The sequence below is a fragment of the Eublepharis macularius genome, chromosome 4, assembly GCF_028583425.1.
Source record: "Eublepharis macularius isolate TG4126 chromosome 4, MPM_Emac_v1.0, whole genome shotgun sequence".
In the NCBI taxonomy this organism is placed as follows: domain Eukaryota; kingdom Metazoa; phylum Chordata; class Lepidosauria; order Squamata; family Eublepharidae; genus Eublepharis; species Eublepharis macularius.
In genome coordinates, this window is record NC_072793.1 from 187134583 (window position 1) to 187161938 (window position 27356).

General features: G+C 58.9%; 3 protein-coding genes across 5 annotated transcripts in view; 2 read left to right on the forward strand and 1 right to left on the reverse strand.

Moving 5' to 3' along the window:
* Positions 1-5370, forward strand: part of COL11A2 (collagen type XI alpha 2 chain) — a 66181-nt gene extending 60811 nt beyond the window's left edge. The window contains exons 61-65 of the mRNA XM_054976785.1: positions 636-903; positions 1541-1653; positions 2730-2798; positions 3624-3863; positions 4168-5370. Coding sequence (XP_054832760.1) covers positions 636-903; positions 1541-1653; positions 2730-2798; positions 3624-3863; positions 4168-4314 — 837 coding nt within the window. The 3' untranslated portion in view covers positions 4315-5370. The remainder of the gene's footprint in view (positions 1-635; positions 904-1540; positions 1654-2729; positions 2799-3623; positions 3864-4167) is intronic.
* Positions 5371-6349: 979 nt separating this feature from the next.
* VPS52 (VPS52 subunit of GARP complex) lies at positions 6350-19856 on the reverse strand. Of its 3 annotated transcripts, none has more exons than XM_054977540.1 (20): positions 19756-19856; positions 17552-17633; positions 17089-17141; positions 16889-16964; positions 16407-16474; positions 16046-16221; positions 15439-15589; positions 12800-12900; positions 12452-12584; positions 12237-12294; positions 11861-11994; positions 11594-11749; positions 10489-10607; positions 10040-10163; positions 9451-9546; positions 8833-8940; positions 8635-8700; positions 8259-8370; positions 8030-8148; positions 6350-6575 (listed from the first exon to the last, which is right to left on the reverse strand). In XM_054977540.1, exons 1-20 carry the CDS (start codon positions 19825-19827, stop codon positions 6429-6431), a joined length of 2151 nt encoding a protein of 716 aa, XP_054833515.1. In that variant the 5' UTR covers positions 19828-19856; the 3' UTR covers positions 6350-6428. The 3 variants fall into 3 exon arrangements, with proteins under 3 accessions (XP_054833515.1, XP_054833513.1, XP_054833516.1); XM_054977538.1 differs by having other exon boundaries at positions 19738-19856; XM_054977541.1 differs by lacking the exon at positions 19756-19856 and adding an exon at positions 19587-19605.
* On the forward strand, positions 19826-26588 carry RPS18 (ribosomal protein S18). The gene is made up of 7 exons (XM_054976786.1): positions 19826-19915; positions 20115-20330; positions 23966-24064; positions 24591-24677; positions 25728-25829; positions 26242-26333; positions 26478-26588. The coding sequence occupies exons 1-7, from the start codon at positions 19826-19828 to the stop codon at positions 26551-26553; spliced, it is 762 nt and encodes a 253-aa protein (XP_054832761.1). The 3' UTR covers positions 26554-26588.
* Positions 26589-27356: the final 768 nt, after the last annotated feature.

A 27356-nucleotide genomic window follows, 5' to 3' on the forward strand; every position in this document is an offset into this window, starting at 1 on the left:
TACTGAAGACATTTAGGGTGAAATGCATAATAAATACTATTTAGAAAGGCCTCTTCCTTCTGCACTCCATGAAGGCAGTTTCAGGAAGGCAGCCAAGGTGGTCTGCAGCAGAAGGGGGCGGGGTGGGGGGATTTGTGTCCAGCGGCACCTGAGAGGCCAACAAGATCTCCAGGCTATGAGCTTTTGAAAGTGAGCTCCCTTTGTCAGATGCAAGTAGGAGAGAAGATCTCTGACCCTTTATACTCCTTTACATGCACTCAAATCTTGCCGTTCCTTCAGTATGATTATCTGAAATGGCGCCGTCATTGTGATTTAGAGAGTGCTGTAAGCAGGAAAGAGGAGCCTCTGCCCCAGGAAGCTTGCAATTGAAATCTCAGTGGAGAGATAGAAGTGGAATGCGGGGGGGATGTGGGCAACTGCAGTCCCATGGACGGGGTGGGCAGTGTGATGCCAAGCCCCCAGGTGGCATCACACTGCGTCTGCGGCTTCCAACCACCTACAGTCGCTGCAAACCCCCCCCCACTGCCTCCCTCGCCTTGCGCAGTTTAGAAAAGGGAGGAGGGGGCTCTCAGCAGCTCCACGTTGACTTCCGCCCCTTCCTCCCCGTTTCCTTATGTCCCCTATGCCTCCCCCAGGGCCCCCCCGGCGAAGTGATCCAGCCGCTGCCCATCCAGAGGCCCAAGAAGAACAAGCGGTCCATCGACGGCAGCCAGATTGTTTGGGAGGAGGGGATGGCATCGGACACCGCTGGCCACACCGCCGCCGAGGGCATGGAGGAAATCTATGGCTCCCTCAACTCCCTCCGGCAGGAAATCGAGCAAATGAGGAAGCCGCTGGGCACTCCAGAGAGCCCCGCCCGCACGTGCCAGGACCTGCAGCTGTGCCACCCAGAGCTGCCCGACGGTGGGTGAGGCAGGAAGGCTGGATCCTTGGCGGCAGCCCCGGCGGCAGATGCGTTCAGGGCTGCTGGCCACCAAGGCCGTGCCACACCCCCTCCCAAAGGGGCTCCTCTTCAGTCCACACCATGGCAAGCCTCTCTCGGACAGAGAGCTGGGCAGAGGCAGGGCGAGGGCTGGACAGCTCTGGGTTCAAACCAAGCTCACTGTGAAATTCCTCCGCCAGCCCTTCCCGCAGAGTGGCTGTGCAGATGAGACGGAGCCCGGGAGGGCTGTGTCTTCCGCTCTGAGCTCCTTGCGCACACCAGCCAACACACACACGGCCCAAGACGGGCTGGGGAGGGGGCACGGTTTCCCCAGAGGCTGACGGCACCCTGCGTGCCCCCCTCAGATCTGGAACGATCTTGAGGCTAGCAGCAAAGCGTCCAATGTAAAGGGCCAGTACTGACCCTCTGAGCCGGGCGAGTGGCCTCAGCCCCAGCGAATATTTGCCACCCAAATCCACCCAGGGTGATTTTTAGGAGCAAACTACTTACGGTGCCGGGCCAGATCCAACTGCATGCCCAGATGAAGGTGTGGAGGAGGAAACTCAGGTGGGGTGCCATTTGGTTGAGTTTTCCCTCCCTCCTCCCCGCTCGCTCCAGGTGAATATTGGATCGACCCCAACCAGGGCTGCTCTCGGGACTCCTTCAAGGTCTACTGTAATTTCACGGCAGGGGGCGAGACGTGCATCTTCCCCAGCCAGGAGATTCAGGAGGTGAGACACAGCCAGTGTGTGTGTGTGTGTCTGGGGTGGGGGGGTGGGGGGGATGGCTGGCATGAGGGTTAAAGCCGGGTTGCTCCTGGAGGAGGCAGGTGATCTTCCGAGCAGGCGGAAGCAGAGGAAGTGATGGAGAGGAAGCTCTTCTCTCTGGCTTGGGAAGGAAGCCGAGCACGTCCTGGCTGGCTCAGAAGTCAAAATGGAGGGAGAGGGCTGTACGGCCTAGTGATGAGGAGACATGGAACCGGTGGAAGGGGAGGGGGGGGCACAGATGAGTCACCAAGGGGGGTGGGCAAGGCCATCAGCATCCCCTCCTGCTGTGCTGCCACCACCTGAGAGCTGAGCAGACGCAGCACCCGGGTCGACCCCAGCAGGCATGCCTCTCGGGGTGCATCATGCACAAGGAACCGTGGCGGGATCTTGGCAATGCCTCGTCAGTGAAGCTGAGGTATAAAACCTACGTAACCATCATTTTGAAATGAGAAAGCATCCTTTTTTAATATATGCGGTGTGTGCCAGTTAGGATCTCAGGGTAAAATAGTAAAGAGTCCAGTAGCACCTTTAAGACTAACCATCTGATAAAGAGAGCTGTGGTTCTCAAAAGCTTATGCTACAGTAAAGTTGGCTAGTCTTAAAGGTGCTACTGGGCTCTCTACTCTTTTGCTACTACAGACTAGCTAACACGACTAACTCCTCTGCGTCTATGCTCTCAGGGTAGGCATTCCTTCTGTGTATGTATGTGGGGGGGGGCTCTTCTAAGAGGATGGGCGGCACGCTGCTGTTGGCAGTTTTCGTAAGTCTTTTTTTATTATTAAAGCAGGCGCTTTAAAAATCTGCCGCCCCTATTAACTGGTTTTGTACATACAATTTTGGACAGCCAAAAAGTTTTGCATTCATTTACGTCATATTGATTGCATTTTTCAGGGTGTTGCTGCATGTGACTGTTTTTCCAATGAGTTCAAAAATAAATAATCAATCAGTCTGTTAAAATGGCGCAGCCCTGACAGGGGCAGAGGGAGCTCCTCCGACTTTAGTTGTGTTGGTTGGTGTCCCCCCCCCCCCCCCCGCTCCAGGTTAAGATGTCTGCGTGGGAACAGGAGACGTCCCAGAGCTGGTTCAGCCAGTTCCAGACGGGCAGCAAGGTGAGGGCGCGAGTGGCTGCGAGCAAGCAGTGGGGCCCTCCCCCCACCCCACCCCACCCGTCAGCCTGAAGGACGCATAAGAGAAGCTGTGCGGGAGGAGCACCCCCCCCCCAAAAAAAACCCTCTCCTGCTATTGGAAGGAAGCAGCCTGTGAAAATGGAACACTTTTCGCCCATCGACCTTCGCAGCCCCTGCCTGCGGAAGGGCCGGGCTGCTCCCCTGCTAGCACCCCCAGCCCCCCCCCCCACACACGGGGCTGCCCTGCCCTCTGAGCTCCTTGGAGGAGGGGGTGAGATTCAAATGTGCTGGAGAGGGTGACGGGGGCGGGGTGTGGGTGGAACTGGGAGCTGGGAGGGAAATCGAGGCCCCCCCCCCCCGGGTTGCCTTTCGCTGGGCCTGCACCGTGGGGGGATCCTGTCATTGGGGAAGAACGGAGGTGCAGGAGCTGGTCCCAAGCTCGGGGGGTCCCGTGGCGCTCTCTCTCATCCTCCCCACCCCACCTCCAGACAGTTAGGGGAGCATTACCACGCAAAGGGGTGGAGGAAGCATGAATAACAGCCACCAACAACTGCACTCTATGAGTGCCCCACTCAGAGCGGTGAACAAGGTCGTCGTCGTTATTATCCCCACCGTACAGCAGGGGAGCCAGTATGGTGGGGGTGCCCTTCTTCCATGTTCTGCCCTAAGGGGACGCCGCCCCAGCCTGGGGGAGGAGGGACGGGTTTCGCGGGGGATTCCAAGCTAACTGGAGGGACCCAGATGTGGCCGGCGGAGGTGGAGGGGAGCAGCCCGGCAGCCCCCATAATCCCGCTCCCCCCTTCCCAGTTCTCCTACGCGGACGCTGACGGCAACCCCCTGGGCGTGGTGCAGCTGAACTTCCTGCGACTGCTCAGCACCTCGGCCCGGCAGAACTTCACCTACCACTGCCAGCGCTCGGTGGCTTGGCACAGCCGCAGCCCGGCCCCAGGGGGCTACCAGCATGCCCTGCGCTTCCAGGGTGCCAACGAGGAGGACATGAGCTACGACAACAGCCCCTACATCAAGGCCCTGGCGGACGGTTGTGCGGTGAGGCCTGGCGAGGTGGGGGGGGGGGTGCCGGCCTGGGGATGGCTGAGCCACTTGGGGAGAATCTGTGGGCACAGAGGAGGGCCAGGCCTGCTTAGGATTTGGCCTGGGAGAGGGGCCGGTGCCTCAGACTGTCTGAGGCTCCCCAGACTCAGGCCCCGGGACCCTCTCGTGCCACAGCCCTCTTAGGTGGTTCCTGCTTCACTCCGAGGGCGCACTTTTCGCTCTCGTGGAACGCAGTTGCCCCCAGAGCAGACTCCCTCCAACACTGACGGCGTCGCCTCCTGCCTCTTCCCCCCAACAGCTGCGGAAAGGGTCCGACAAGACCGTGCTGGAGGTGAACACGCCCCGCGTGGAACAGCTTCCCCTTCTGGACGTGCGCGTGACGGACTTTGGGGAGCCCAGTCAGAGGTTTGGGTTCGAGGTGGGACCGGTGTGTTTCCTCGGCTAGAGCTGAATCCCTCAGCCCACTGCGCTCCCCGACAGCTCCCCGTCGACCTCCCCCCAATTCCCAGTGGAACAAAATCCGTCCCTCCCACCCCCCACCAGCCGCAACCGAAGAGGATCCGTCCGACCTCCTCCTGTACCTCAGCAAGAGACCGCTCCGGTCCACCAACGGGCAAGCGAGCGATGCCCTCGTCCCCTCAGCCAGCCCTCTTCCTCGCCTCGCTGGCACCACAGCCAACCTTTCCTGGCCCTGGCCAAAGAGTAGGAGGGCACAGCCCTGCTCCTTCCCCCACAAAGCTGCCTCGGCCAGGACGGAGGCCAAATCCAGTCCTGCTCCACAGCCCCTTCTGCCACTTGCCCAGCCCCCCAGGAGGGAATCCTGCCCCACCAATTAGCCCTCGGAGGGGAGCGTCTCTTGCATTGTCTAACCCATGCTGGTTGGGTTGAAGCCGGTACCAAACCGCCCCCCAGGCCAAGCCAAAGGATCAGGTGCTCCTTCTGGGTGTGGGCCGTGGGGCTTTGCGGGGGCTACAGCTGTGCCTGGAACCCGCTCAGGGCTCCCCGTCTCAGCCCGAGCCACACGAAGTTCAGCTGCCTCCCCCCCCCCACACCCCCTACTCTCCGTGGCTTCTGTCTTCTTAATGTCCTTCGGCCCAAACTTCACTCCACGAGCCACCCAACGCGAGAAACTGTGTATTTTATTTTGTTTTTATAAAATTTAAATTAATTATATTATTTAACGGAGTGGATATAAAAAAAAAGACTATTTTCATCTCCTGCTGTGCATTTCGTCTTTAGACAAAGAAAAGGAGAAAAATGAGTTTCACACCCAATTTTGGTGCTCGGGAAATTAAAAACACGTCTATTGTTGTCTCTTGGCTGCCTGCAAATTCAAAGTTTTTTTTTTATTATTATTAAGGGTGCCCCCCCCCTAGCTTTTTTGTTTTCTAAAAAGCAGCGAGGGCGCCCTCTGGTGCTGGGAACAGGCAGGCCACGGCCGTGTAATGTTTTGTAAGTAATTTGTGGAAATTGTATTGTGAAATAGACGCTCTCTAATTTTGCTGCTTGCTTTGAGTCTCTGATTTCAGCTTCTTCCCTCCCACAGAGCTGCAGCTCTTTTGCAGAGCCGTGGGGCAAGGGGTGGGGGGGTGCCCAGGTGTGGCAGCTGCATCCGCCAGAGCAGAGGGGTCTCCGTTGGGGCTGACGGCTCTCATGCCAAGCCAAGGGTGAGGCAGGCCCAAGGACACAGGTGCTCTGAGCTGCCCAAGCGCCTTCCCACAGAACATGCTGGCTTTCGAGGTGACCGAGGGCCATGCAAGAAGGTGGCCTGACCGTCCCGAACCCGTGTTTTATGAGGCGCATGAGATTTTGGCCTGAGCCCCATGCTAAGAGTCTCTGCCACACTCGCCTCTCTGATCAGGATCCTGGCAGAAGAGGCGGAGCTAAAGAGCCACAGGGGTGCCAAAGGTCAGGGGCCAGGCTGCATCACTGAGAAAGGCCCTGCAGCTCCAGTGCTGGGAGTGAACGCTGTTGGGGGGGGACTCCCCCCTCCTTTTTTGGCCACAGCCAAGCTCTTTGATCTTCCAGCAATCAAGACCTGAGGGTGCACGCTACACCAGTTGCACAGATGCCTCTCTCCCCCCCCCCCAGGGCTACCCGGTAGGGCCTTCAAACGGGAGGGAGGTATTTTACTCCACTCTGCCTGCAATTGCCCTGCGCTGTTCATTGTAGGAAAGCTCCCCTATAGCTGGGCAAACGGGGGCTTTGGCGGAGCCAGAAGAAATGGCTGCCCTCGATTTCCCATTACACAAAACAGTGCATGGGGTGGAGGGTAAAATTAGGCTGCTGGCCAAGGCACCAGCAGGGGAGGATTTGGAAGAATCAGGCCCCCCCCACCTCCACAAGGCCAACAAAAGAATCACCCCCCCCCACACACACACACACAAAGAGCAGGAGTTCTAAGCTGAACCACAACCGAGTTTATTGCAACTGTACAAAGCAGACACAGAGACAGACAGACAGACAAAAGGAGGCCAACCGTGCAGATGAAAGGAGGCCCACTGACCGATGGATGCAGGGGGGGGAGCAGCACTAGCCCAGCCACCCCCTCCCCCCGCTTCAGAAATTGGGCTTGTGCTTCTTCACCTCGACCATGAGATGGTGGATGTTGATGAGCTCGGAGCGGACGGGCAGGGCCTTGAGCGGGGCCAACGCCATGACCTTGTGGAAACGGTGGTAGTACTGGATCAGCTGCGTCAGCGCCCCCTGCGGGGAGACATGGGGAGGGGGTAAGAAAGGGGGGAAAGATTCCAACCATATACTCAGGCCCTCAGACACCCCCCCTTTCAGCACTCTGTGGCTCCCAACAGCCAGGGGAGGAGCAGCAGGGGGGGGTGGCAGCTGAGAATCCTCCTTTCAACCTGGGTGGGGGGAACCAGAACAGAAGGAAGGGCCACAGGCCACCGGGCCAAATCCAGCACTTCTCCAGGGAAGTTCTGGCCCTCTCAGGTTCTCACCTAACGGCACAACGGAGTCCGAAAAGAGAACCCCCAAGCGGGGGCACCTTGGGCTGGGCTGGGCTGCAGGGGGGCTGGAAAAGCCCTGCTTGGTACGGAAGAAAAGGCTCATCGGGGGGGGTGCCCCATAGGGCGTGCCAATATGAGCCCCCTGGGGAGTTTGCAGGCCAGAGGCGGCCTGGTCCGCTGCCCTCCCAGATCCCCCTCCAGCCAGGATGCCACGCCAGCCACCACCCCTCCCCCGGTCAGCGGTGGCTGCAAGGGGGAGGGGAGGGGAGCGCTCGCTCAGCCAAAGAGCACTTGGGCAGCAGAAGGGCTGCACTGGGCCCACTGCAGAGCGAAGCCTCCACCGGAGCAGGCGGGGTCTGCTGGGGACACTTCAGGGATTGTGGGGGGGGGGGTGTATGATCCCACCGCTTGTTAAAATCTGGGCAGGGAGGCTGGGGGGGGCAGAGAGCCCAAGTGGGGGGCGTGTGTGTGGACGGGAACTCGCACAGCAGGCAGGAGAGCAGAAGAGGTCCTTGGGACGGGGATGTCAGACTTCACACCTGGGACCTTCTGCTGAGCCCACCCCTCCAGTCCGACTGGGTATTTTGTGCTGGAAATGACTGTGGCCCTAGGGGGTGGGGTGGGGGTGGCAGCATTTCCAACAGGGCTGCAGCCTAAGCCCAGTTCACCCCCACTTCTGACCCCTCCCAGACTGGGCCGAGCCAGGGTGCCCCCCCACCCTGATACACGATGGTGGGGGGGGAGGTTGAAAGGCCCCCCTGGACAGCCCAGGGCAAGACGTGGGAACAACCCCTGACTCAGATGCAGGGGCTAAAAAAGGAGGCCTCAGCATCCCGAATCAGGCGGAATTACAAAGCAAAGAGTTGAAGAAGGGGCTGAACTGTCCGTCCCCCCACTCTCTTGGGGGGCCGGACCTTCCAGCTCCCAGTCTGGCCGAGTCCCCAGCCAGGAGTGCCACAGTGGGGGCAAGGAAGATACCGCAAAAGAGGGGAGCAGAGCTGCCTGGCGGCTGTTCCCTTGGGGGGGGGCTGCTCCTAGTTTGTCGCGGCTCCACTTCCTCTGAAAAGCAGCGGGGTCTAGCTAAGGCAAGGGGGTGCGTGGAAACGTCCACTGAGCGGCGCTTGCTCTGGACCCCAAGCCTGCTCCCCTCTTGCCAGGGCCCGGAGGCCACCGGCCGCCTCCTGCCTGCCCCACCTGGATGATGGTGGTGCCGTTCTTGAAGTTGGTGAAGGAGCGCATCACGTCCTGGCTGAGGGCCTCCACGGCCGCCTTCCACGTCCCGGCGAAGCCTCGCACCAGCTGTGTCACCCGCGCTGTGGAAGCAGGGCCAGAGCAAAGGGTGGGTCTCTGGGGTCTGGTGCCTGGAAAGCCCCCCTCCTGCAGCCCCCCCCCCCCGCAGCTGCCAGTCCAGCAGGTGACTCACCTTCCTCCCCCCGCAGCCGCTCCAGCTGGCCCCGCTCCGCCAGCGCTTCGGCCTCCTTCACAAAGGCAATCATCCCCCCAAAGCCGGGGGCCAAGAGCTCCTCGATGAATTCCTGGAGGGAGGGAAAAAGAACTGAGGACAGGGAATCTGCAGCCCCCCCCAGCTGCTCCTTTTCCTGCCCCCGTTCTGCCCCCCCTCCTCTTTCCAGCCTCCTGTTCTCATGGGCCTCTGACCAGGGACCCAAGCCAGCCGGGCTGCTGCCTCCACACGGTCCGCCCTGAACCAGCCCTCTCTCGCTCCCTGCAGCCCCAAGGTCCCAGGGGGCACAGAGCCCGGCCCTAAATTGGGGTGGGGGGGCACTCCCCCACGGGCTCACCTGGGTCCGGGCGTTGAGCAGCTGCTGGAAGCCCTCCACCTCTTTGCTCTCCTCCACCGCTCGCTCCTGGGGAGGGACCACAGCAGGGTCAAAGGCACACCTGCCCCCGCCCCCCACCTGCAGGCAGCCGTGGGGGGAGGGGCCGCGCCCAGTCCCCTTCCCCGGGAGCGAGTGCCAGCCCCGCTCTGCCGCGCTCACCATGAGGACCCCCAGCATCATGTCGTAGTTGTTGATCAGGAAGACGAGCTGCTCTTTGCGGGAGGAGAACTCGGCTGCCACCCGCAGGACGAAGTTCTCCACCTCGGCCTGTGGGGGGAGGCAGAGATCGGCTGCCCCGGTGAGAAAGCAGCAACCCACAGCACCCTCCCCCCCCCCCGCCCCCCACCAGGCATGAAGCTCAGCAGCCGTCGGTCTGGGGGCATCTGCGGGGGGGGGGGCAGTGAGGGCAATGGAAGGCAGGCTGGCCTGGCCTTTGGCTCAAGCCAGAAGGGCTCTGGGTTCCTCATGCTAACGCCTCCGCCCTGCCACTGCGGTATGCCCCCCCCCTGTCTCTTTCCATAGGTTCGGGCAAAGCCAGCCATGGGTCAGAGTCTTGGTCTATCTACCTCTTCTGACCCACAGCAGCTCTACAGGCTCTTGGAGACAGCAGCCTTGGGCAGGCAAACCAGCCACGCTGCCCCGAGCCTTGCCGAAGCTCTCCGTTCCATTTCTGCCCCCCCCCCGCTCAAGCTCAGCAGATACGTGCCCCCACCCCGTCCACACTCTTCCCAGGTGGGCTTGCTCCTCCCTCTCCCCGGGGGCTCCCAGCCTCCGTACCTGGAGCTGCCCCAGCAGCGTCAAAGTCCGGCCGTGGGGGAAAGTCTGGTTGATGCTGACAATGGCGGAGGAGAACTCTGCGTACCGGCGGGTGATCTGGGGAGGGGAGAGGCGCGTGAGGGCCGCCCCCCCCCCGGACAGCCAGAGCCAGAGGAGACACCCCCCCCCCGAGGGAAGCCCGAGGCCTGGGGGGCTCCTCTGGGCTTCCTCTTCCTACGCCCAGACAGGACGTTTCTCCCAGCACAGACGCTGAGCACCCTCCAGCACCCGCCCAACTCTTCCTTCCAAAGCCCAGGGGGGTGAGCAGCCCCCCCCGCCCCCCCACCCCCACCCCAAGCCTCCTGTTTGTACCGAGAGCTGCCTCGAGTGCCTGAAAGGCAGAAAGGTGGCTAATACATGTTTTTTTTAAAAAATACATAAAATAGAGGTCAAGGAGTTCCAGAGGTCAGGTGCTTAAAGGCACACTGCCTGGGCAAAGGCCTGGGAAAGGATGTCTCTGGCCCGCCCCCAGCCCCCCCCCAGCCCCAGACGGCACTGGGAGAGGCAAGGGGCTGCCGCTCTCCCCCCCCCGCCCCCCCGCCCCGCTTACATAGTGAGGCCGCGTGTCCAGGAAGCCCAGCTTCTGGGGGTCCGTGTTCTGGATGCTCTGGATATTCAGCTCCAGGACGTGCTCGAAACGCGGCCACAGCATTTCCAGCAGGGAGTCCCAATACCTGCGGGAGGCGGAGCCAAACAGTGACGCCCGTCGCCCCCGCCACTCATCCGGAGGGTGGGCAGCGTGGGCAGGAGAAGGACCAGACCCCCAACCCCGGGGGGAGGGGGGGGCTCAGCAGCAGGGCTTCCCAGGCGCCTCCCCTCTCCTGGGCTGGCCGCTTTGCACGCAGGGGCACAGCTGGGAAGGGCCGCTGCAGGGAGGAGGGAGGCAGGCTCGGCTTGGGGGGGTGGCAGCACCACGCCAGGAGCTTTGGGCTTCCCCTCCCGCCCCTCACCAGGCCTTGCTGTGCCCCGCCAGGGGAGAGGAAGGGAGAGCCCACTCACTTGTCGATGGCCGGGACGTTGCGCTTGGCCATGATGGCCTTGAAGCGCAGGACGATGTGGATGCAGAGGAAGACGGCGATGCTGTCGTAGCAGTCGCTCACGTAGGCGTCCATGTGCTTCTGTGGGCGGCCCGAGCGGGAGGCACGGGAAGGGTCAGGCAGGGGCACCGGGGAGAGCTGGCTTAAGAGCCCCCCTCCCCAAGAAGCCCCCAAGCCAAGCCAGGGCGCAGGGCCTCTGGCTGAGATGCTCGCCCTCCTTCTGGGGGGCAGGTCTCACGTGGCGGGGGGGGGGGGGCTGGGCTATAAAAATGAACAGGGCTGGAACTGATACAGGTTGGAGCTTGGGGAAGAACCGGATAAGGGACGTTTGAAATAAACCAAGGGAGAAAGGAGAAGAAGGACGTCATCTGCACTAAAAAAAGGTAGAAGTGAGCCCCCTATTTTGGGGGGTGGGAAGGTTAAAGGTCTGAAAAGATTTTTTTAAAAAATTTCCTTCATTTATCCCATACTTTTATCCCCAGTGGGGACTCAAACCAGTTTACATCATTCTCCTTCTCGCCATTTTATTCTCGCAACAACCCTGTGAGGCAGGACAGGCTGAGAATGTGTGGCTGGCTCAAGTCACCCGGTGAGCTTCCACTGAATTTGAACCTGGGCCTCCAAGACCCTCGTCTGACAGTCTTCACCACCACAGCACAGCGGCTCCCACTAGATTCAAGATCTAATGAACTAAGGTCCAGGGAATCAAGCGGAAGGGGGAGGGAACAACCTCCAGGGCTCCCTTCAACCCCGATTCCCCTCGGCTTAGATCCGATCTGCCAACTAAGAGGCAAGCAAGCCCCTTGGCTCGAGTTCGCAGGGCCTTTTCCCCACAGCCCCCAGCTGGCTGCTGCTCTCCAGGCCCAAGTAGCTCCGACGGGTCAAAAGAACCTGGGTCAGAGCGCAGAACGGCTGTTTCCAGCCCCAGAGGAGATGATCGGGCCGATTCTGACCCTCGAGCGAAACATTCTGATTTCCCCTCAGACCACCCAAGGGGGAGGCAGGGAAAGAGCAGCCTGTCCCACCCCACGGACGAGGGGCTCACAGCTCCCCTGCCCCCTACTCACGAGGAACATGGCCAGGGTCCTGCCCATGACAGCGTTGAAGAGGTCCAAGGCGGGGCCGCCCGTCACCAGGAAGAAGTCGCAGAGGAAGAGGTACTCCCGGCAGCTGTTGTCCAGCAGGGCGTAATGCTGGCTCCGGAACAGCGACTCGAAGGGGTACTGGAAGCAGAAGGCGGGCGGTCAGAGGGGGCGGAGCACTGCCTCCCCCCCAGGAGCCGGGAGCCCAGGCCCCCAGCCAGCTCTTCCCCTGCCAGGACCCCCGTCGCTTACTCGGACGTCGCTCTTCTGGGCAGTGTGGGGGACGAGAATGGGCCCCTCCAACTCGGCTCCCCCGATGACACTCCCGCGGTTCCCCAGGGTGAAGATGGTGTTGCGGTTCCGGAGCGACGGCTTCGAGAAGAAGCGTGTCGGGCGAGTCAAGGGCCACAAAGGAACAGGGCCCTGCTTGGGAGGGGGGTGGGTGGGGCACAGCGTCACTCCCTTGCCCTGGGGAAACAGCGCGACTCCGTGGGCAGAAAGGGGGCTTGGCTTTGGGTTCGAATCCTCTCTCAGCCAAGGAATTCTCTCTCAAGCAGATTTCTGGTGTCAAAGAAATGGACCAGACTGACCCATCCCTCCCTGTGCCCCACGATACAGGATAGGATATCTTTCTTGGCTGTGTCTTCCACCCCCATGAGATCGTCCTTCTCAGCCACTTCCTCGTACTGCAGGTTGGGGAGAGAGGAGGGAAAAAATGAGAAACTGGAGGCAGAAACTCCCAAAGCCGAGGGTGTGAAGGGGAAAGGGAGGTCCAAAGTCTCCCCTAAGGAAGCAAGACCCCCAGGGACCACAGCAAGCATCCCTGCTTCCCTCCATTCTCACCTGCACCTTCATCAGGCGGGTGGTGTAGGACTTGAAGTAGCTGAGGTAGATCTTGCTCATGGTCTCCAGGTACTCGTCCCGCACCTCCTTGGCCACCGACCGTTCGTGTCCCAGCAGAAACTGGTAGAAAAACCTGCCACGGGAGAGAAGGGCGACAGGCCTCAGGAGGACACCCCTTCCTTGCCCCCACCCCAAAGATCTGGGCCCCAGGACCCCGCCCAGTGCTGAGCCAGGCACACGAGGAGGCCCAGAAGCCAAGGGAACGGGCGCAGGTTGGAATCCCCACAGGGACTGGCACACATCCGGGGAAGGGCCCCCCCCATGCCATCACGAGGGCCAGCCTCCCACCTGTACTTGAGCAGGGCATTCTGGGGGATCTGGTAGTTGGTCATCGGCTTGCGGAATGAGTAGATTTTTTGCAGGATGAATTCCCGGATCTTGGCCACCGCCTGGAAGAGAGATGGGGGGGGTGTTAGGCAGAGGGGACTCGCACCCGCCTCCGCTCCACCACTGTTCTCTTCCTGCACCCCAGTGAGAGGTTCCGAGTCAAGGGGAAAGAAACGGCTCTCAGCCCAGAGACCGTCCCACCTTCCTTCAGCATCCGGAGAAGAGAAGGAGGAATGGTTCGGCCTCCCCCTTTTTGTTCCTCTTCCCAGACCCAACCGTGCTTTTTACTTAGGATGACACTCCGGCTCTCTTGCACGATGCGTGGCTCAAGCCCCACCATGCTTTGAGCCAGAAGAACACCAAAGAAACAAATCCCGCAAATGAGGATCGCAGGAGGAGGAGGCAGGAGCGCCTTGTAGCGCTGCAACACACAGGCTCTCACGAAGCTCGGAAAAGGACCCCCTGGCACGGGTGAGCAAAGCCGGTGCCGGCTCAGAGCTCCACTTGCAACATTTTCAGATCTGAATTCACAAGGACACGCATGCAAAAAAGGGCCCTCCAAAGACCGTTGAAGCAGTCTCGGCTAGGAACCCCTTTTGACAAATGCAACATATGGATTCGGTTTCGTTTTCCCGGCCATGTCGGACGCTCCTCTCCACAGGTCTGGGAGGAAACGTCTGAGTAGCCTGACCGGGCGGTTGACCCACGGGGGTTAACCCCCAGGACTCCCAGTGAGGGAGATGGGGTCCGGAGCGCGGCGGGAAGAACCCCCTGAAAGCAATGCAGGGGGTAAATTGCCCGTTTGCTCCAACGGAGGCCGGCAGACTTGCGCTGCACTTCGCGTGCAGCCGGGCCATGGAGAACGGCAATAAGCAGATTTAAGGTGAAAACCTGTAAGTAAGCGAATCCCTTCTGATTTCTAAGCGTATGCGAAGTATTGGTGGGAGTTGAAGCTAAGAAGGCTCAGATTTCTTCCCCTTCACGGAGTTTCGGAACTTAGCTAGCGCCCCCCCACCCACCTAAGATGGTGACGAAAAAGCAGAGCCCTGCGATGAGTAAATCGGTGTAAATCGTTACAGGGAAAGGGGGAATCTTTGGAAGAGATGGTGAGACGAGCAGTCTTTGATGCTGTGCAGCCCTTTGTAGCGAAGTTAAATGAAATGGGGCAAAAGGTTGATTCAGTGGAAAGCGAAGTGAAAACCATTAAAGAAACAGCGTCTGGAGCAGAGCAGTCTGCACGCGAAAACGCAGTACTCATGAAAGCAACAAGAAAAGAAGTGAAGCTCTTGGAGAATCAAATAATAGGATTGCACGTGGGCCGTGCCCAAACGGTACTGCGTCTTCAGAACGTAAAAGAGGAGCAAAGTGAAAATTTAAAAGATTTGGTGTTGGAACTTCTGGCGTCATTTGCTAAGGCAACTAAAGAAGAGTTAAAAAGCGATATTCTGGAAGTCCGTCGGACATCTTCAAAATATGCAATGAAGCATCAGCTGCCTCACGAGATTATTATTGACTTTTCATCTAAGAAGACTCGGGACACCATCTTATATAATTCGTGTAATGTGGACTTGGACTATCTGGGCAATAAGGTTAAGATACTGGAGGATGTTCCATTTTTGGCTCGTAAAAGAAGATTTAAGTATAAAAGACTTGCGGCTTTTCTGAGGAAATGTGAAGTAAAATACAAATGGTTGTTTCCGGAAGGCATCTGGTTCAGATACAAGGATCAAACCTACAAGTTAACATCGGAAGTACAGCTGAGGGTCTTTTTGTTTAACCATCAGGAGTTTCAGCAAGAAGAAAGTCCAAAGTCTGAAGGGGAGAGTGGGGGGGAGGAGGGAACGAGCGCAGCTATTGTAGCTGAGCAGAGAGAACTGAGACGCGCGGGGGGGGGGGGGGGGGGAAGAAGACCTGATCCTGAATGTAGTCTGTATTTTATAAGATCTACCAATCTGATAGCATGTTAGAAAGTTAACTTTAAAGAAAAATTGCAGCATGAAGGGAATACAAGACATGTAGACGTAGTGTGTGTTTTCTGTTTATATGTTGCTCTTCCCTTTTCCCCAGTCCCCTTTTTTCCCTTTATATTTCTGTAGTTTTTTGTAGTTTTTATGTTAGAAATTTAAAAATAAAAAAAAAATTTTTAAAAAAAAGACAACTGCAACATATTTCAGCACCTTGGTGTGACCCTTCCCCTCTTGCTCAGAAGGAACGGGTTTGCGCACCTTTGCCTGCCGCACCGGCTCAAAAGGGCATAAAAGGGGCTTCAAGGCAACTGGGCCCAGTCCTACATTCTACGTGTACAGAAGAAACTGCATGGCGTGCCAGGCTGTTTCCACTCCTGGAGGTGCCCAAGGGCACCTGCCCCAACCTCCAGATGGCTGGAGAGAGCCTCGTGCTAGGGAACGGGAGGAGCCCCTGGGCTGCTAGAGGGCGCCCCTGCGCTCTGCACACATCTCCTTGTGCAACTGAGAAAGCCAGAGGGCTCCAGAGCCAACCTGATGGTGCTGCCTGCCCTCACGGGCCAAAACTGGGGCGTCACCTGGCAGGAGAAAAGCTGATAGTCCAAGGGGGAGGGTCCCACTGGGGCGGCCCCTCACCTTGGCCTTGAGCTTCTCCAGGATGTCGGCCACGTCGGCGCACGCCATGGTCTCGCGGAAGGCCTGCTCCTTCACCGCGTTGATCTTGTTGTTCAGCTCGTGCAGCTGCTCCAGGAAGCCCTGCTCCGTCACGGGGGTCTCCAGGATGGTGCTGGGGGGAGAGGGGCCGGGCATCAGAAGGCAAGGGGGGGCAGCAGCCACTGCCCCTGGCCCAGCGCCCTGCCACATGGGGGGAACTGGCCAGTCCCGGCTCCCCGGCCAGCTCCGTCCCATTTGTTTGCCAAAGGCCAGGCCTAACAGGGCGGGTGTCTTTCTCCCCTCAACATGAAGGCTTCCGGCCCAGCTTTGATGTGCTCAAAGCGCCTCAGGGAAGGATTTTTAACTCCCAGCAGCATCTCCAAGAGAAAGAGGGCGTCTCGGGGAGGGTGGGCTTGGGGAGCGTGGGATCTCTGGGGCAGAGCAGGGGATCCTTCTTTGCAAGCAGCTCCGAATGCTGCCCGCTTAGGATGGCCTTGGCCGCGTGACACCATCAACTCCCTCCTTGGTGACACCCTCAACCCCCATCCCTTGGGCCAGAGTCCCTTCCCTGCCTCGGGGAAACACCCACCTGATCATGACGTTGGGCACCACCAGCTCATCCACCAGCTGGGAGAGGCGCCCGCGGACGGCCTGGCGGTTGCGCAGCCGGATGTTCATGGCCACCGACTGCTCCTGCAGCGTCTGGATCTCGCAGCTGATGCTGCTCAGGTCTGACTGGAAGGAGCTCAGCATGGCCTCCATGCGCTGCCGGCAGGGAAGGGGAAGGGGGGAGCGGGGGGGGGGTCTGTCAGAAAGCGGAGGGCGAGAAGAAGTGCGGCCGAGGACCAGCCCGGCTACCTGCCCTGAAGAACCGGCCCAGGAGGTTCAGCAGCCCCCCCCCCACGGCTAAGACCCAGGGCCGTTCAGCAAAAGAGCGCGCAGCGACTCACCTCCAGGACCGCGTCGCAGGCCGTGATCTGGGTGTGCAGAGATGCAATATTCTTACTCTCCTTGATGTCTGGATGAGGCCGCTAAGGAGAACGGCTACTTGGCAGGAGGGCAGTGGGACACGCCCCCACGCCCCCGCCCCCATGCACACAATGGCCCCACCCCCCACTCCAGAAAATCAAAGCCAGGGCTGCTTCTGTGGGCAAAGCAATGGGCCGGGGGCCGGGGGTGGGTTATTGATGGAGCTCCTGGCTTTGCACACAAAGGTCTGAAATTCAGTCTCCCTGTAAAATTGTCAGGTTGGAGGCGATGGGAAAGACCTTAGGGAGCTGCCATCACTCAGAGGGAACTCAGAGGGACTGGCCAGAAGAGAGGAGGGGGGTTCTTCTTAGCAGGCAACTCTTGCAGCATCCTTTCTGGGGGGAGGGTCTCCGGGCCCAAAGCAGGGGCCCCCGCCCACTGCCACCTCCTTGGCTGCGGATACAGTCCTTGATCGAGGCATTCTCAATCTGCTGCAGCTCCAGCTCCACCTGCTTGGAATAGTGCCTCAGATCTACGCCCTGCAAGGACACAAGAAGGGCAGGGGCGGGCGGGGGGGTTAGCAAGGCCCCGCCAGCACCTGGACCCACAGCCCCTCCCAGCTCTGCCGTGCCCCCCTCCGACGCAGCTCCTCTCGGGACGCACCGTCTTCAAGGCCTCCTGCACCAGGGCATCCTCCAGGTTGGCCTGGATGTGAACTGAAAGACAACGGCACAGAGGGAGGCTCAGGGAGACCAGCCCCACCCACCCCAAACCTCACAGGTCTGACCCCAAATCTCCCCCCCCCCCGGATTCCCAGCAGGCAGCTCCTGCCTCAAGCAGCCCAGCAACTGCACTAACGGGCCCACTGGGGAGCGTCCCTTCTGGGCATGACAGTGGGAGCCCGCTCAGAACCTGCCCCGAGCAGAGCCTGCTGGGCCTAAAGCAGGTTCCAGGTGAAGGGTGTGCAGATGAGTGTGCAGGCAAAGAAAGGGGCTGCTGGGGATCAGCTCTTCCTGCCCGGGGAATGACGGGGCAGGAAGAGACCCCTTGCAGTCTCTTAAGCCAACCGGAAAGCACCTCACGGTCGGACAGATGCAACACACGGAAGGGGGACCGGAGGACTTACTGTCCACTTCATCCAAGATGAACTCCTCGGAGGTCAAGTCCAGATCCCCCAAGTTCAACTGCAGCGTCTCCTCACCGTGGCCCTACAGGACAGTCGGGGGAGTGGAGAGATGAGTCAATATTACGCCCCACTTTGCGCATAGGGAGGAGGCATACAAAGAGGGGAGCTGCACAGCATTCAGAGAAGAGTCCCAAAGACAGGAAAGGGGGTTGAGGGTGGGCTAAGAGAGAGGCCTGCCTAAGGCCAGTCCACCCTAGGGGGAGCTGCTGAGAACGAGGGCCAATCTCCTTCCTTGGAGGCAAGTCCGGCTGAGGCAAGTCCAGCTGAGGTCAGGCAAGTCCGGCTGAGGTCGAACTCCAACATGACATAAGGCCCGAGGGGTGGAAGGGGGTGTGGGGGACCCCCTCCCACCAAGAAAACAAGGAAGGGATGCAGGCCGTGAAGGGGGCATGGCCGCCAAGCTCTTGGGAGGCCTCCGACTGACCACTGCGTGCTTTTCAGTCAAGCTGCGCTCTGTCCCCCCCACATTTACACATTGTGGTACCACAGGGGCACCTCTGCAAGATGAAGCCCGGGACAACATGTCAATTTGGCATGCTCACAGCAGGGGCTACCCCACCGCAGCAGGGCTCCTGGCTGGACATGGCTGGACAATACGGACATTCCTAAATGTTGCCTCTCTTGGCACCCCTTACCACAGAAACAGGGCTTGCCCCGTTTTCTCCTCATACAGCCCAATCTCATAAGCTTCCCCTGCAGTTTTTTTTTTTTAAAAATGGGTCCCCCCCCCCCACGGCAACCACTTCAGCCACAACTCATTTTCCCCACTACCTTGCAGGAACTGCACAGCAACCCTGCCACATCAGGCCAGAGAGAGTTCCCTCTCGCAGAGCACCTGGCACCCAATGGAGGAAGGCAACAACTGTCCCCACACTGTTTATCCCATGGTCTGGTATTAACAGGTATGCTGTCACAGACCATGGAGGCTCCACTCCTCCTTTGCATGATTCAGAGCTCTTGATAGACACGGGTGCCAGGAGCTAAGCTAACCCCGGATCCAGACTGCTGTGCTAGATTGGATCAGCATCCTAGCTGCCTGCCTGATGCCTGGCAGCGGCACCCCCGCACAAGGAGGTTCCCAGAGAACTGTGGACTGACAGAAGTTCAACAGGTGCACCTTTCCTAGGTGCATTCCTTATTGAATGCCCCAGGTGTTGATTGTATTGAATTACACTCTGTAATCTGCCTTGAGTCTCAGTGAGAAAGGTGGACTACCAACAATAACTAAGCCCTTTACTACAGGTTTATTCCAGGTCCTGAAAACCTTCTCCTGCCCATTTCCACAAGTTAGAAATTTCTAGTCCATATTGTCTACCAATCCTGTGGTTATGGGGACGAGACTGGCCCGTTGGCAACCCCCAACCTCTCCCCCTTCACGGGACAATGTTCCAGAAGTGGGGCTAAAGGAGTCAACCGCTCTACACCCATGTATATCACCTAGTACACGCATGGAGGAGAGGGTGCGCGAGCCATGCTAACAGAGGGGCGCCAAAGTTTCGGGCCAGTCCCTCCCACACCGTCGTCATTATCCTGCTTATCCGCTCTAGGTGGGTAGCCGTGTGGGGTCTGCAGGAGAAACGGCCGGATCTGAGCCCCGTGGCACCGAGAGACCAGCGAGATATTCAGTGCGCCAGCTTTTGCGAACCATCAAGGCTCCCTTCTTCAGGCCCGACTGAACCAGGAATCCCCAGCCAGGCTTCCCTTCCCTTTGCAACTTGCACTTGAGGGAGGGAGAGGGGTGGGGGGGTGGAATAACTGCGGCTCGTCTCTAAGGAGCCCCTCCCTGGACTCTTGCTGCATTTGGCTATAACAGCAGGCTGAGGACGAGGCTCCCCCTTTGCAGTGGCCAGGGATGCCAACTCCAGGCTGGGAAGTTCATGGAGATTTGGGAGTAGAGCCTGGGAGGGGACCTCAGAAGGGCATGGTGCTATGGGGTCTCCCCCTCCAAACCAGCCCTTTGCTCCAGGGAACCGACCCATGTGGCCTGGGGGTTCCGGGAGATCTCCAGGCTCCACCTGGAGGATGGCAACAGGCGTCGTGGTTCATAATTGCCCCCTCCTACCAGTCTGGAGAGACCGGAAGTGGGGTCCCAGAGACCGGAAATAGGGGAGGTCCTTGGCCCTCACCGCTCCTCCTGCCGCTACCTCTTCTTCCTCCATGTCGAGCTGCTGCTGCTGCCGCCGCCGTTCCTGCTCGCGGCCCACGACGGTGGCCATGACGGCTCGGTCGCCGGGTATTTCCGTCTCTTCGAGGACATCCGGGGAGTCCCCAAAAGGAACTTCCGATCTTAAGGCCGAAAACCAGGTTGAAACTACATGTCCCAGAATGCCTCACGACGGAAGTCAGGCTGGGGCGGAAGTGGACCGTTGAAATCGAACTTTCTGAGCGGTCAGAGGTCTAAAGGAAAGGGAAAGACTGGATGTCCCTTCGCGAGGCCACCGGGTGACGATCTCTCCGGAACCCTAGAGCGACGTTTGCCTTTTTTTCTGTAGGGTCGCTCTAGGACAGGGCAGAGAACATAACGGCAATACGTATACCGGAAGTAGTCCTCCAACCGGAAAAGGCGTGCCTGGGAGGGTGCAAGTTCTTCCATAGAGACGCTCTTTCGCCGGAAGTTGACTTTACGGAGGGGGAGGGACGTATAACGGGAATCCGGCGCCGGGCGACTTCCTTTTCCGGCGAGCCGCAGCAGGAGCGAGGAGGCGCAGCCGCAGCCATGGTAGGCCCCGGCCCGGCGGGGGGCCTCGGGGGATCCGTCTCCATCCGCCGCGGGGGTGGCGCGGGTCGAGCAGGCGGGCGCCGGGGCGGGGAGCGGACCGCGGGGGCTCCGCGCTTAGCCGGGCAGCGGCCCCCCGACGGGCTCCCCGGGCGAGGGGGCCGGGAGGATCCGCCGCTGCTGCCCTGGTGGATTTCGGCCTGCTCGGCTTCTCTGAAAGGGGCAGCCGCTTTCTCCCCTCCGCGCAAAGTCTGCCCTACCCAGCGGGATTGTTGTGCGTGCAAGCCCCGTGCCCTGCTTTGCCTCGAGTTCCCACGGGCGACTCTGCCAGGGTAGATAGAGGGGCTTCTCTGGCCTGCGAAGGGGACCGCGGCTTGCGGGGCTCTCTCCCCGGGGTGGGGTGGAACAGCCGCCTCGCCTCCCCAGGTGCCCATTCCTCCCTTGCCTGGAGGGGGTCGAGAGGGAACTTCCCTATAAGTCCGGAAGCCCTGGAAGGGAGGGAGTGAGTGTGTGTGTGTGTGTGTGTGAAAATTGGGGTTTGTGCATAATATAAACCTGCGCTTTTGGTGTTTACCGAGTTTCAAAGCATAAATGTTTTCTAGAAGAAAAATTGTAAGTGTGCGTCCAGTCGAGAAAGAGTTGCCAACTGCTGCACCCCCAGCGGTGCCTCTTGATTTCTGCCAGCTGGGAGGTGGGGCAGAAAAGAAGGGCTGAAAAGAAATTCTGGGGTAGGCAAAAGAAAAGTGGATTATTTGGGCAGAAATGCTCTCATGCAGTCCCCAAAGGTAGGAGTGCCCACCAATTTGTATATGAACATAAACATAATTTTAAAAACACTCAAAAGTCTTTAATCCTAGAATCCCAAGGTTGGAAGGGACCTCCAGGGTCATCTAGTCCAACCCTCTGCACAATGCAGGAAATTCACACACACAGCCCACACAACCAGTGACCCCTGCTCCATGCCCAGAAGGTGGCATTTATTATAACTAAGCAAATTCTAGCATATTAATAATTGTTATATTAATTTGCATTTGCACAAGATGTGAGCCGATGGAAGCCTGGGGGCCGTCCTCATAGCCTCAGGCAGCCCCCACCACACTGTAGGAGCCGCCACAGGAAAGGCACAAGGTGGCGGCACCTTCAGAAGTCTTCGGAGGTGGAACCTCACCGGCCAGGCAGCCCCGCAGCTAGGTGGGTCCAGGGCCGTGAAGGGTCTTTGGGGCCAGTGGCTGGCATCTTGGCTTGAACTCGCTAACTGATTGGTAACCAGTGGAAAGTCTGCAGAAAGATGATAATGTATAGACTCCATTTAGCACCCAGCAGTAGGTGGGCTGCCACATTCTGCACCAGCTGGCGTTTCTGAGTTTCTGCTTTAAGGGCAGGTCCACGTAGAGCGCATTACAGCAGGCTTAGCCGTGAGGTCTCCATTGCGTGGAGCTACCTGGCCCCGTCAGCAGAACGGGGGCATTTTTCCGAAGTGCCTTTTCCCAACTGCGCCAGCTTCCTTCTCTGACAATAAAGCTAGATCCAGAATCACCCCAAAGCTCATAACTGACTCCGCCAGGGTAAAGTGAACCCCACCAGAAGTGGGGAGCTCTGTGCCGGGACTGTGCCGTGGCGCCTAGAAATTCCGTTGTGGTTCCTAGTTTCTTTCATCAGACCTTCATCATGTGCGCATCTGCATGATTCTCAGTAGAAGTACGAAGCTTATTTAGGTGCGGGACAGGGGTCAGCTTTTTGTTACGGTCAGAGCCAGGGTTACCCCATATTTATTTATAAGGTGCAACACTTCTGTAGCAGCTTTTTTAAAAAGGGGGCAAACAACTGCAGAGGGTTAGGGTTCGGTTTTGCAGTAGCAATAATTAGAAAGTGCGGTCATTAAAATATAAAACCCCGTAGGCAGTTCCTAAGCTCATAAAGCCAAAGGAAATTGTGTCCTTCAGGGGCGTGGCCTTCCCAGCCGACACTCTGTTGTGTCAGGATGCATTTGCAGCTTGTTTGCCTTTAGCCGTTTAGCGCTGGTTTGGAGACTCCAGTGTTGCCAGGCGATTTGGAGAAAGAAGCCTATAGAAGCAATCCGGAGCGCATCCCTGCGTCTTCCTTCAGCCATCGCAACCAGGTGGCACGCTCCCTGGTACGGAAGGAGGCTGCGGATAATCTTAGCAATAGATGGAGGACCGACCTCCTGTTTTAGGACACAAAGACAGATGCCCTGAGTCAGCATGTGACACATTACTTCATTTGCAGCCACTCTAGAAATCTGCCCCGAATTCTGCTCTTGGAGAGTTAAAGGCCCAAGGGAGTGTAAAAGCAGGCCTCTTGCAGCACGTTGCATCGTGAGGGGTCCCGGCATCAGATCTTTTGCCAGCAGAACAAAGAATTCCTCTGAGTTAATTTAAATTAAGCATAACCCTTTATTAGACGGGAACTTGATAAATATAAACAAGGTGCAAATTAATCCTACCTATGCTAGAAAAGACGCATGCAGTAAAAATCAGATCTCCTAACATTTATTGAACTTAGCAAAACATGTAAGCATTACAGTTCTCTAAGATGAAGGCAAATCAGATTTTAAGATGACAAAAAGAACGTGAAATGGGGAGCCCAGCGCACATGATGCGCTCACCCAGGATAAGGCCGCCTTTGTCTGGAACTCCTGATCGGACCCTCACGGGACACTCTTTAGAGAGAAGGTGGCAGTTGGGAACAGAAGCCTGTCTAACTTTAACTTCAGATTGTCCTCCAAATAAAACAGCTGTTCTCTAAAGGGATTGTGCAAACGAGTCGTACCAGGTGAACTGGGCAACGTGCATCTTTATAACATCAAAGCAGCGTTGGAAGGCTAAAAACAGCACTTGTTCGCAATTGAAGACCAGTACACCTGCTGCTCCTCCAGTGAGGTTAATGAACGGTCTGGCAGAGGGAGGGGGGGTCCTGGATATTGCCTGACCAGCAGCTGAACCGTAGAGGGGTTGTGAAACTACCAATGCACGGATGCACACGTGTGCCTGTGAGGGACAATGCACATTCCAGACTGATCGATGTGACCTTCAGATGGGGTGTCTGGTGGGTGGGAAGAAGAGAGGGGAAAGGCTAACAGGGCTGCCAAGGAAAGGAAAGAAGAAATAGTGTGGGGGGGGGGAGACAAGAGAAAATGAGATCTCCCCCCCCCCCCAGTTCTAGTGGGTCCCTGCTTCTTATTCTCTAACACATACAATTTTTCATAAGGCGCGTTTTGAATAAAACCTTGTCTTTTATTTCACTCGTTCCTAAAGGAAACCAGGAGTTTTTCCCAGCCTTCTCCCAGTTTCCCTCTGCCTTCACATCGCCTTCACCCCGCAGTGGTGGTTAAAACGGGGCTCACGCAGGGGCCATTTTTCCTTGCCAGGATAGGCTGCAGTGAGCAAATGTGCCCGGCTGCTCCAGCACCAGCTTTCTGCCACTCGTGGGCCGGTCTGATTTGGGTGGCTTAAGCAAGTGAGCCCACGGGCGCCTGGGGGTGGGGGTGGCTTGCAAGCACTTCCGCCGCTTGGCGAGGGCAGCTGAGCGGTCCCTGCTGCCAGCCCGCGTCTTCGTGCGTCGTGACGGTGGTGCCTTCCTGCCTCCCCGCTGAGCCTGCCTGTGCCTTCCTCCCACAGTCTCTAGTGATCCCAGAGAAGTTCCAGCACATCCTCCGAGTCCTCAACACCAACATCGATGGGCGGCGGAAGATCGCCTTTGCCATCACCGCCATCAAGGTCAGGGGGGCTCTGGGCAGGGGTGGGAGGGGAGGGGAGGCTGGAGCAATGGCCCTTTGTGCCCTCCCGGCTCATCTCGAGAAGCAGCCCCAGCCCATGGCCTTTGCTGCAGTCTGGCTCACCTGCCTCTGAGGTGGCCCTTTCCAAGTTCCATTTTTATCTTGATGGCGCCCTGAAGGGCTCTTGCAGTGGCTTGGATGCAGCACTCGGCTGCGATCCCGGAGCTCGGCGGGCCCAGCTCCCTCTTGCCAGCCAGTCTCAGCCTGGAGTCAGCGTGGAGCTCCGGGAGCAGCATGGATTGGGAGACCCCCCCCCCCCCCAGCAACAAACCTCCTTGCATGGCCTGGCGCAAGCAGGCAGGGCTGAAGGAAAGGGGGGGGCTGCCGGTGCCTTTTGCCTGTAACGCTGGTGGAAGAGCCGTTGGGTCCAGGGGGGTCTGGGCCTTCCAGGCGTGGTGACACGAGGTTGAACCATCTCTCCCCCCCCCCCCCCCCGCTGAGCCTTTTCCTCTTTCTGGTCCTTGCAGGGGGTGGGCAGGCGTTACGCCCATGTGGTGCTGAGGAAGGCAGACATCGACTTGACCAAGAGAGCTGGGGAGCTCACTGAGGACGAGGTGAGAGGCCCCCCCCCACACACACACACACACACACCGCTTCTCCTTTCGAGCGATTCTTCCCAGTGGGGCTCTGAAGGAGAGTTTGTGTGCTTGGCACCTTTCAGGGGTGGGAACTGCCTTGTCGTGGGGGTGGGGAGTGTGTCACAGAGGATATTTTTGCTCATTGGGAAGTTGGGAGCCAAGCTCAGTGGTAGAGCGCCTACTTTGAAGGGGAGGGGGGGAGCGCTTCTTGGCATGCCGACGGCCCCCTCTCGAGTCCCTGCCGCCCTCTCCCACGGAAGGTGGCTTCAGGCAGGTGGCCACGTTGGTCTGTAGTGCAACCGCGGGATTTGAGTCCAGTGGCACCTGAGAGACCCACGAGGCTTCCAGGGAGGGGGCTCTCCAGAGTCAGCGCTGCCGCCTTCCCATTTGAAGCAGGGGGCCTTGACCCTGGAAAGGTCGCACCCTGGACCTCTCACTGGTCTCTGAAGTGCCGCTGGACTCCAGTCCTGCTGTTTCCATGAGAGGGTCTCTGATGAGGATCTGTCGCTGCCCGACACCCTGGGGAGCCACTGCCCGTCAGAGCTGGCAGCAGTGGGCATGGGGTGGCCCTTTCGCGGTGATGTTTGGGGCACGCGTCAGAGGGTGTGTCTTGGAAGTCTGCCCTCCCCTGTCGTGAACCGCTCCGTTAGGCTTCCAGCAGAGTGTCCTGGCAAGGGTCTCTGCTGCCTTCAGGAGCCTGCGCTTGGCTGCCCTAGGGGGGCTGGTGGTTGCTGCACCAGTTCTTCGCTTCCCCGTGACTTCTGCGGGGAGCGACCTATCTTGGCATCACCCGGTTTGGTGGTTATCTCTTGGGCAGGAAAGCCAGCGGAGTGACCTTGGGTCTGTCACTGCTCTCTCAGCCCCACCCACCTCACAGGGTGATTGTTGTTGTGGGGATAATAACAGCAACACACTTCGCAGGCCGCTCTGTGCGGGTGTTAAGGTGTCCTGAACGGTGGTGGGATATAAATCGAATGTTGCCGCTTATTCGTGCGCGCTCACGCGGCTCTCTGCTGCCCCCTGCAGGTGGAGCGCGTCATCACCATAATGCAGAACCCCCGGCAGTACAAGATCCCCGACTGGTTCCTCAACAGGCAGAAGGACGTCAAGGACGGAAAGTACAGCCAGGTGAGGTGGGGGGGCGCGGGCATCCCCCCCCCCAGTGTGCCAAGCAGCAGCTGCTCCCGGTTGCCGAAGGCCCACTGAGGGGCGGGTCCCAGTTCTTCATGGGGAAGTGTTGGCAAACTTGGAACAGCCGTTGCAGGGATGGGCGCAGATTGTCTGGGGAAAGGCAGGGAGGGCGGAGGACGTTCGGTGGTGGAGGAGGTGCTGGGAGGGGGGGAGGGGACACACTGAGTCCTGGTGGGGAGGGCCTCTTAAGGGGGTGGGCAGCGCCACTCTTCCCTGGAGAGTGGGCAGCGGTCTCTTGTCTGAGGGTAAGGAATCAGCTGGAAAGGGGCTGGCTGTGGCCTTTGGGGGGTGGGGCTTGTTGCTGCTGCGCACTTGGTCCTCGGCTGAAGCCTCCACCCTTCCCTCGCAGGTCTTGGCCAACGGGCTGGACAACAAACTGCGCGAGGACTTGGAGCGCCTGAAGAAGATCCGGGCCCATCGAGGCCTGCGTCACTTCTGGGGGTGAGAGTGGTGGTGGAGCTGTGAGGGGTCAGGCAGGGCTTGGGGGCTGCAGCAGGTGTGGGGAGGGCAGGCGGCGTGGCAGAGGGCATGCCTGGCTGTTCTCTCTGCCCTGCTGACCAGCCCCCTTCCGTTCTTCCCTTGCAGCCTGCGGGTCCGGGGTCAGCACACCAAAACCACCGGCCGCCGTGGCAGAACCGTCGGGGTCTCCAAGAAGAAGTAAAACTCTTTGTGTACAAATAAAATGTGGTGTTCTCAGCCCTGTTGCCTCGTCCTTGCTGGTGGCGGGGGGGGGGGCTGCTTTCAGCCTGTTCTACGTGGGGGGGGGTGCAGTCTGAGGGGCCTGTAGCAAGAGAGTCGCTCCTCGAGCAGCAGCCGCAATGGAAAGGGGGTGGTGGTCTCAAAAGCGGCATTGGGGTTGTGACCCCGCCGATTTCTCCAGCCTGCTTCTCTGTCCGGCATCCCCCTGCTCTGCTTCTGGAGGACGAGTGCAGAGTCTGGGGACGAGCCCAAGCCCAGTTCTTGTGCTGTTTCCAGTCCCGATTGCAGGAGTTCAGGGGGCAGGTGGGGCAGCCAAACTGGATGTGACAGCCAGCTAGTTTGGGAGTTCACAGCTGGGAGCTGTGCTGAGGGAGGGAGGGAGGGTTAGGGTTTGAGGCTGGCTCTCCCGCATGCTGGCCTCTCCCAGGCCTCTCGGCACCACGGGCTGTCAGGACGCTGGCACACTATCAGACAGTGGTCCCCGGCATTGCTGATACAAAGGTACTCCTGCATTTTGTGGCTGACCTGTGTTTACGGGGGGGGGGGCAGGATTTTGATACTTGGATCGGGGGGGGAGGGAGTGGGGCAGACAGGGTGGCTGTGATCTGGCCGTGTGGTTGCCCCCCATGCTGGCAGGGGGGGGGCTGTGCAGGATGCCCCCGTTGGACATCTCAGTCCTTCCCACCTTCATTGGCTGGCGGGCAGGCTGATGGTCAGTAGGGGAAGCTCCAGCACCTCCTTTCAGTCTTGGGGAAGCTGTCAGTG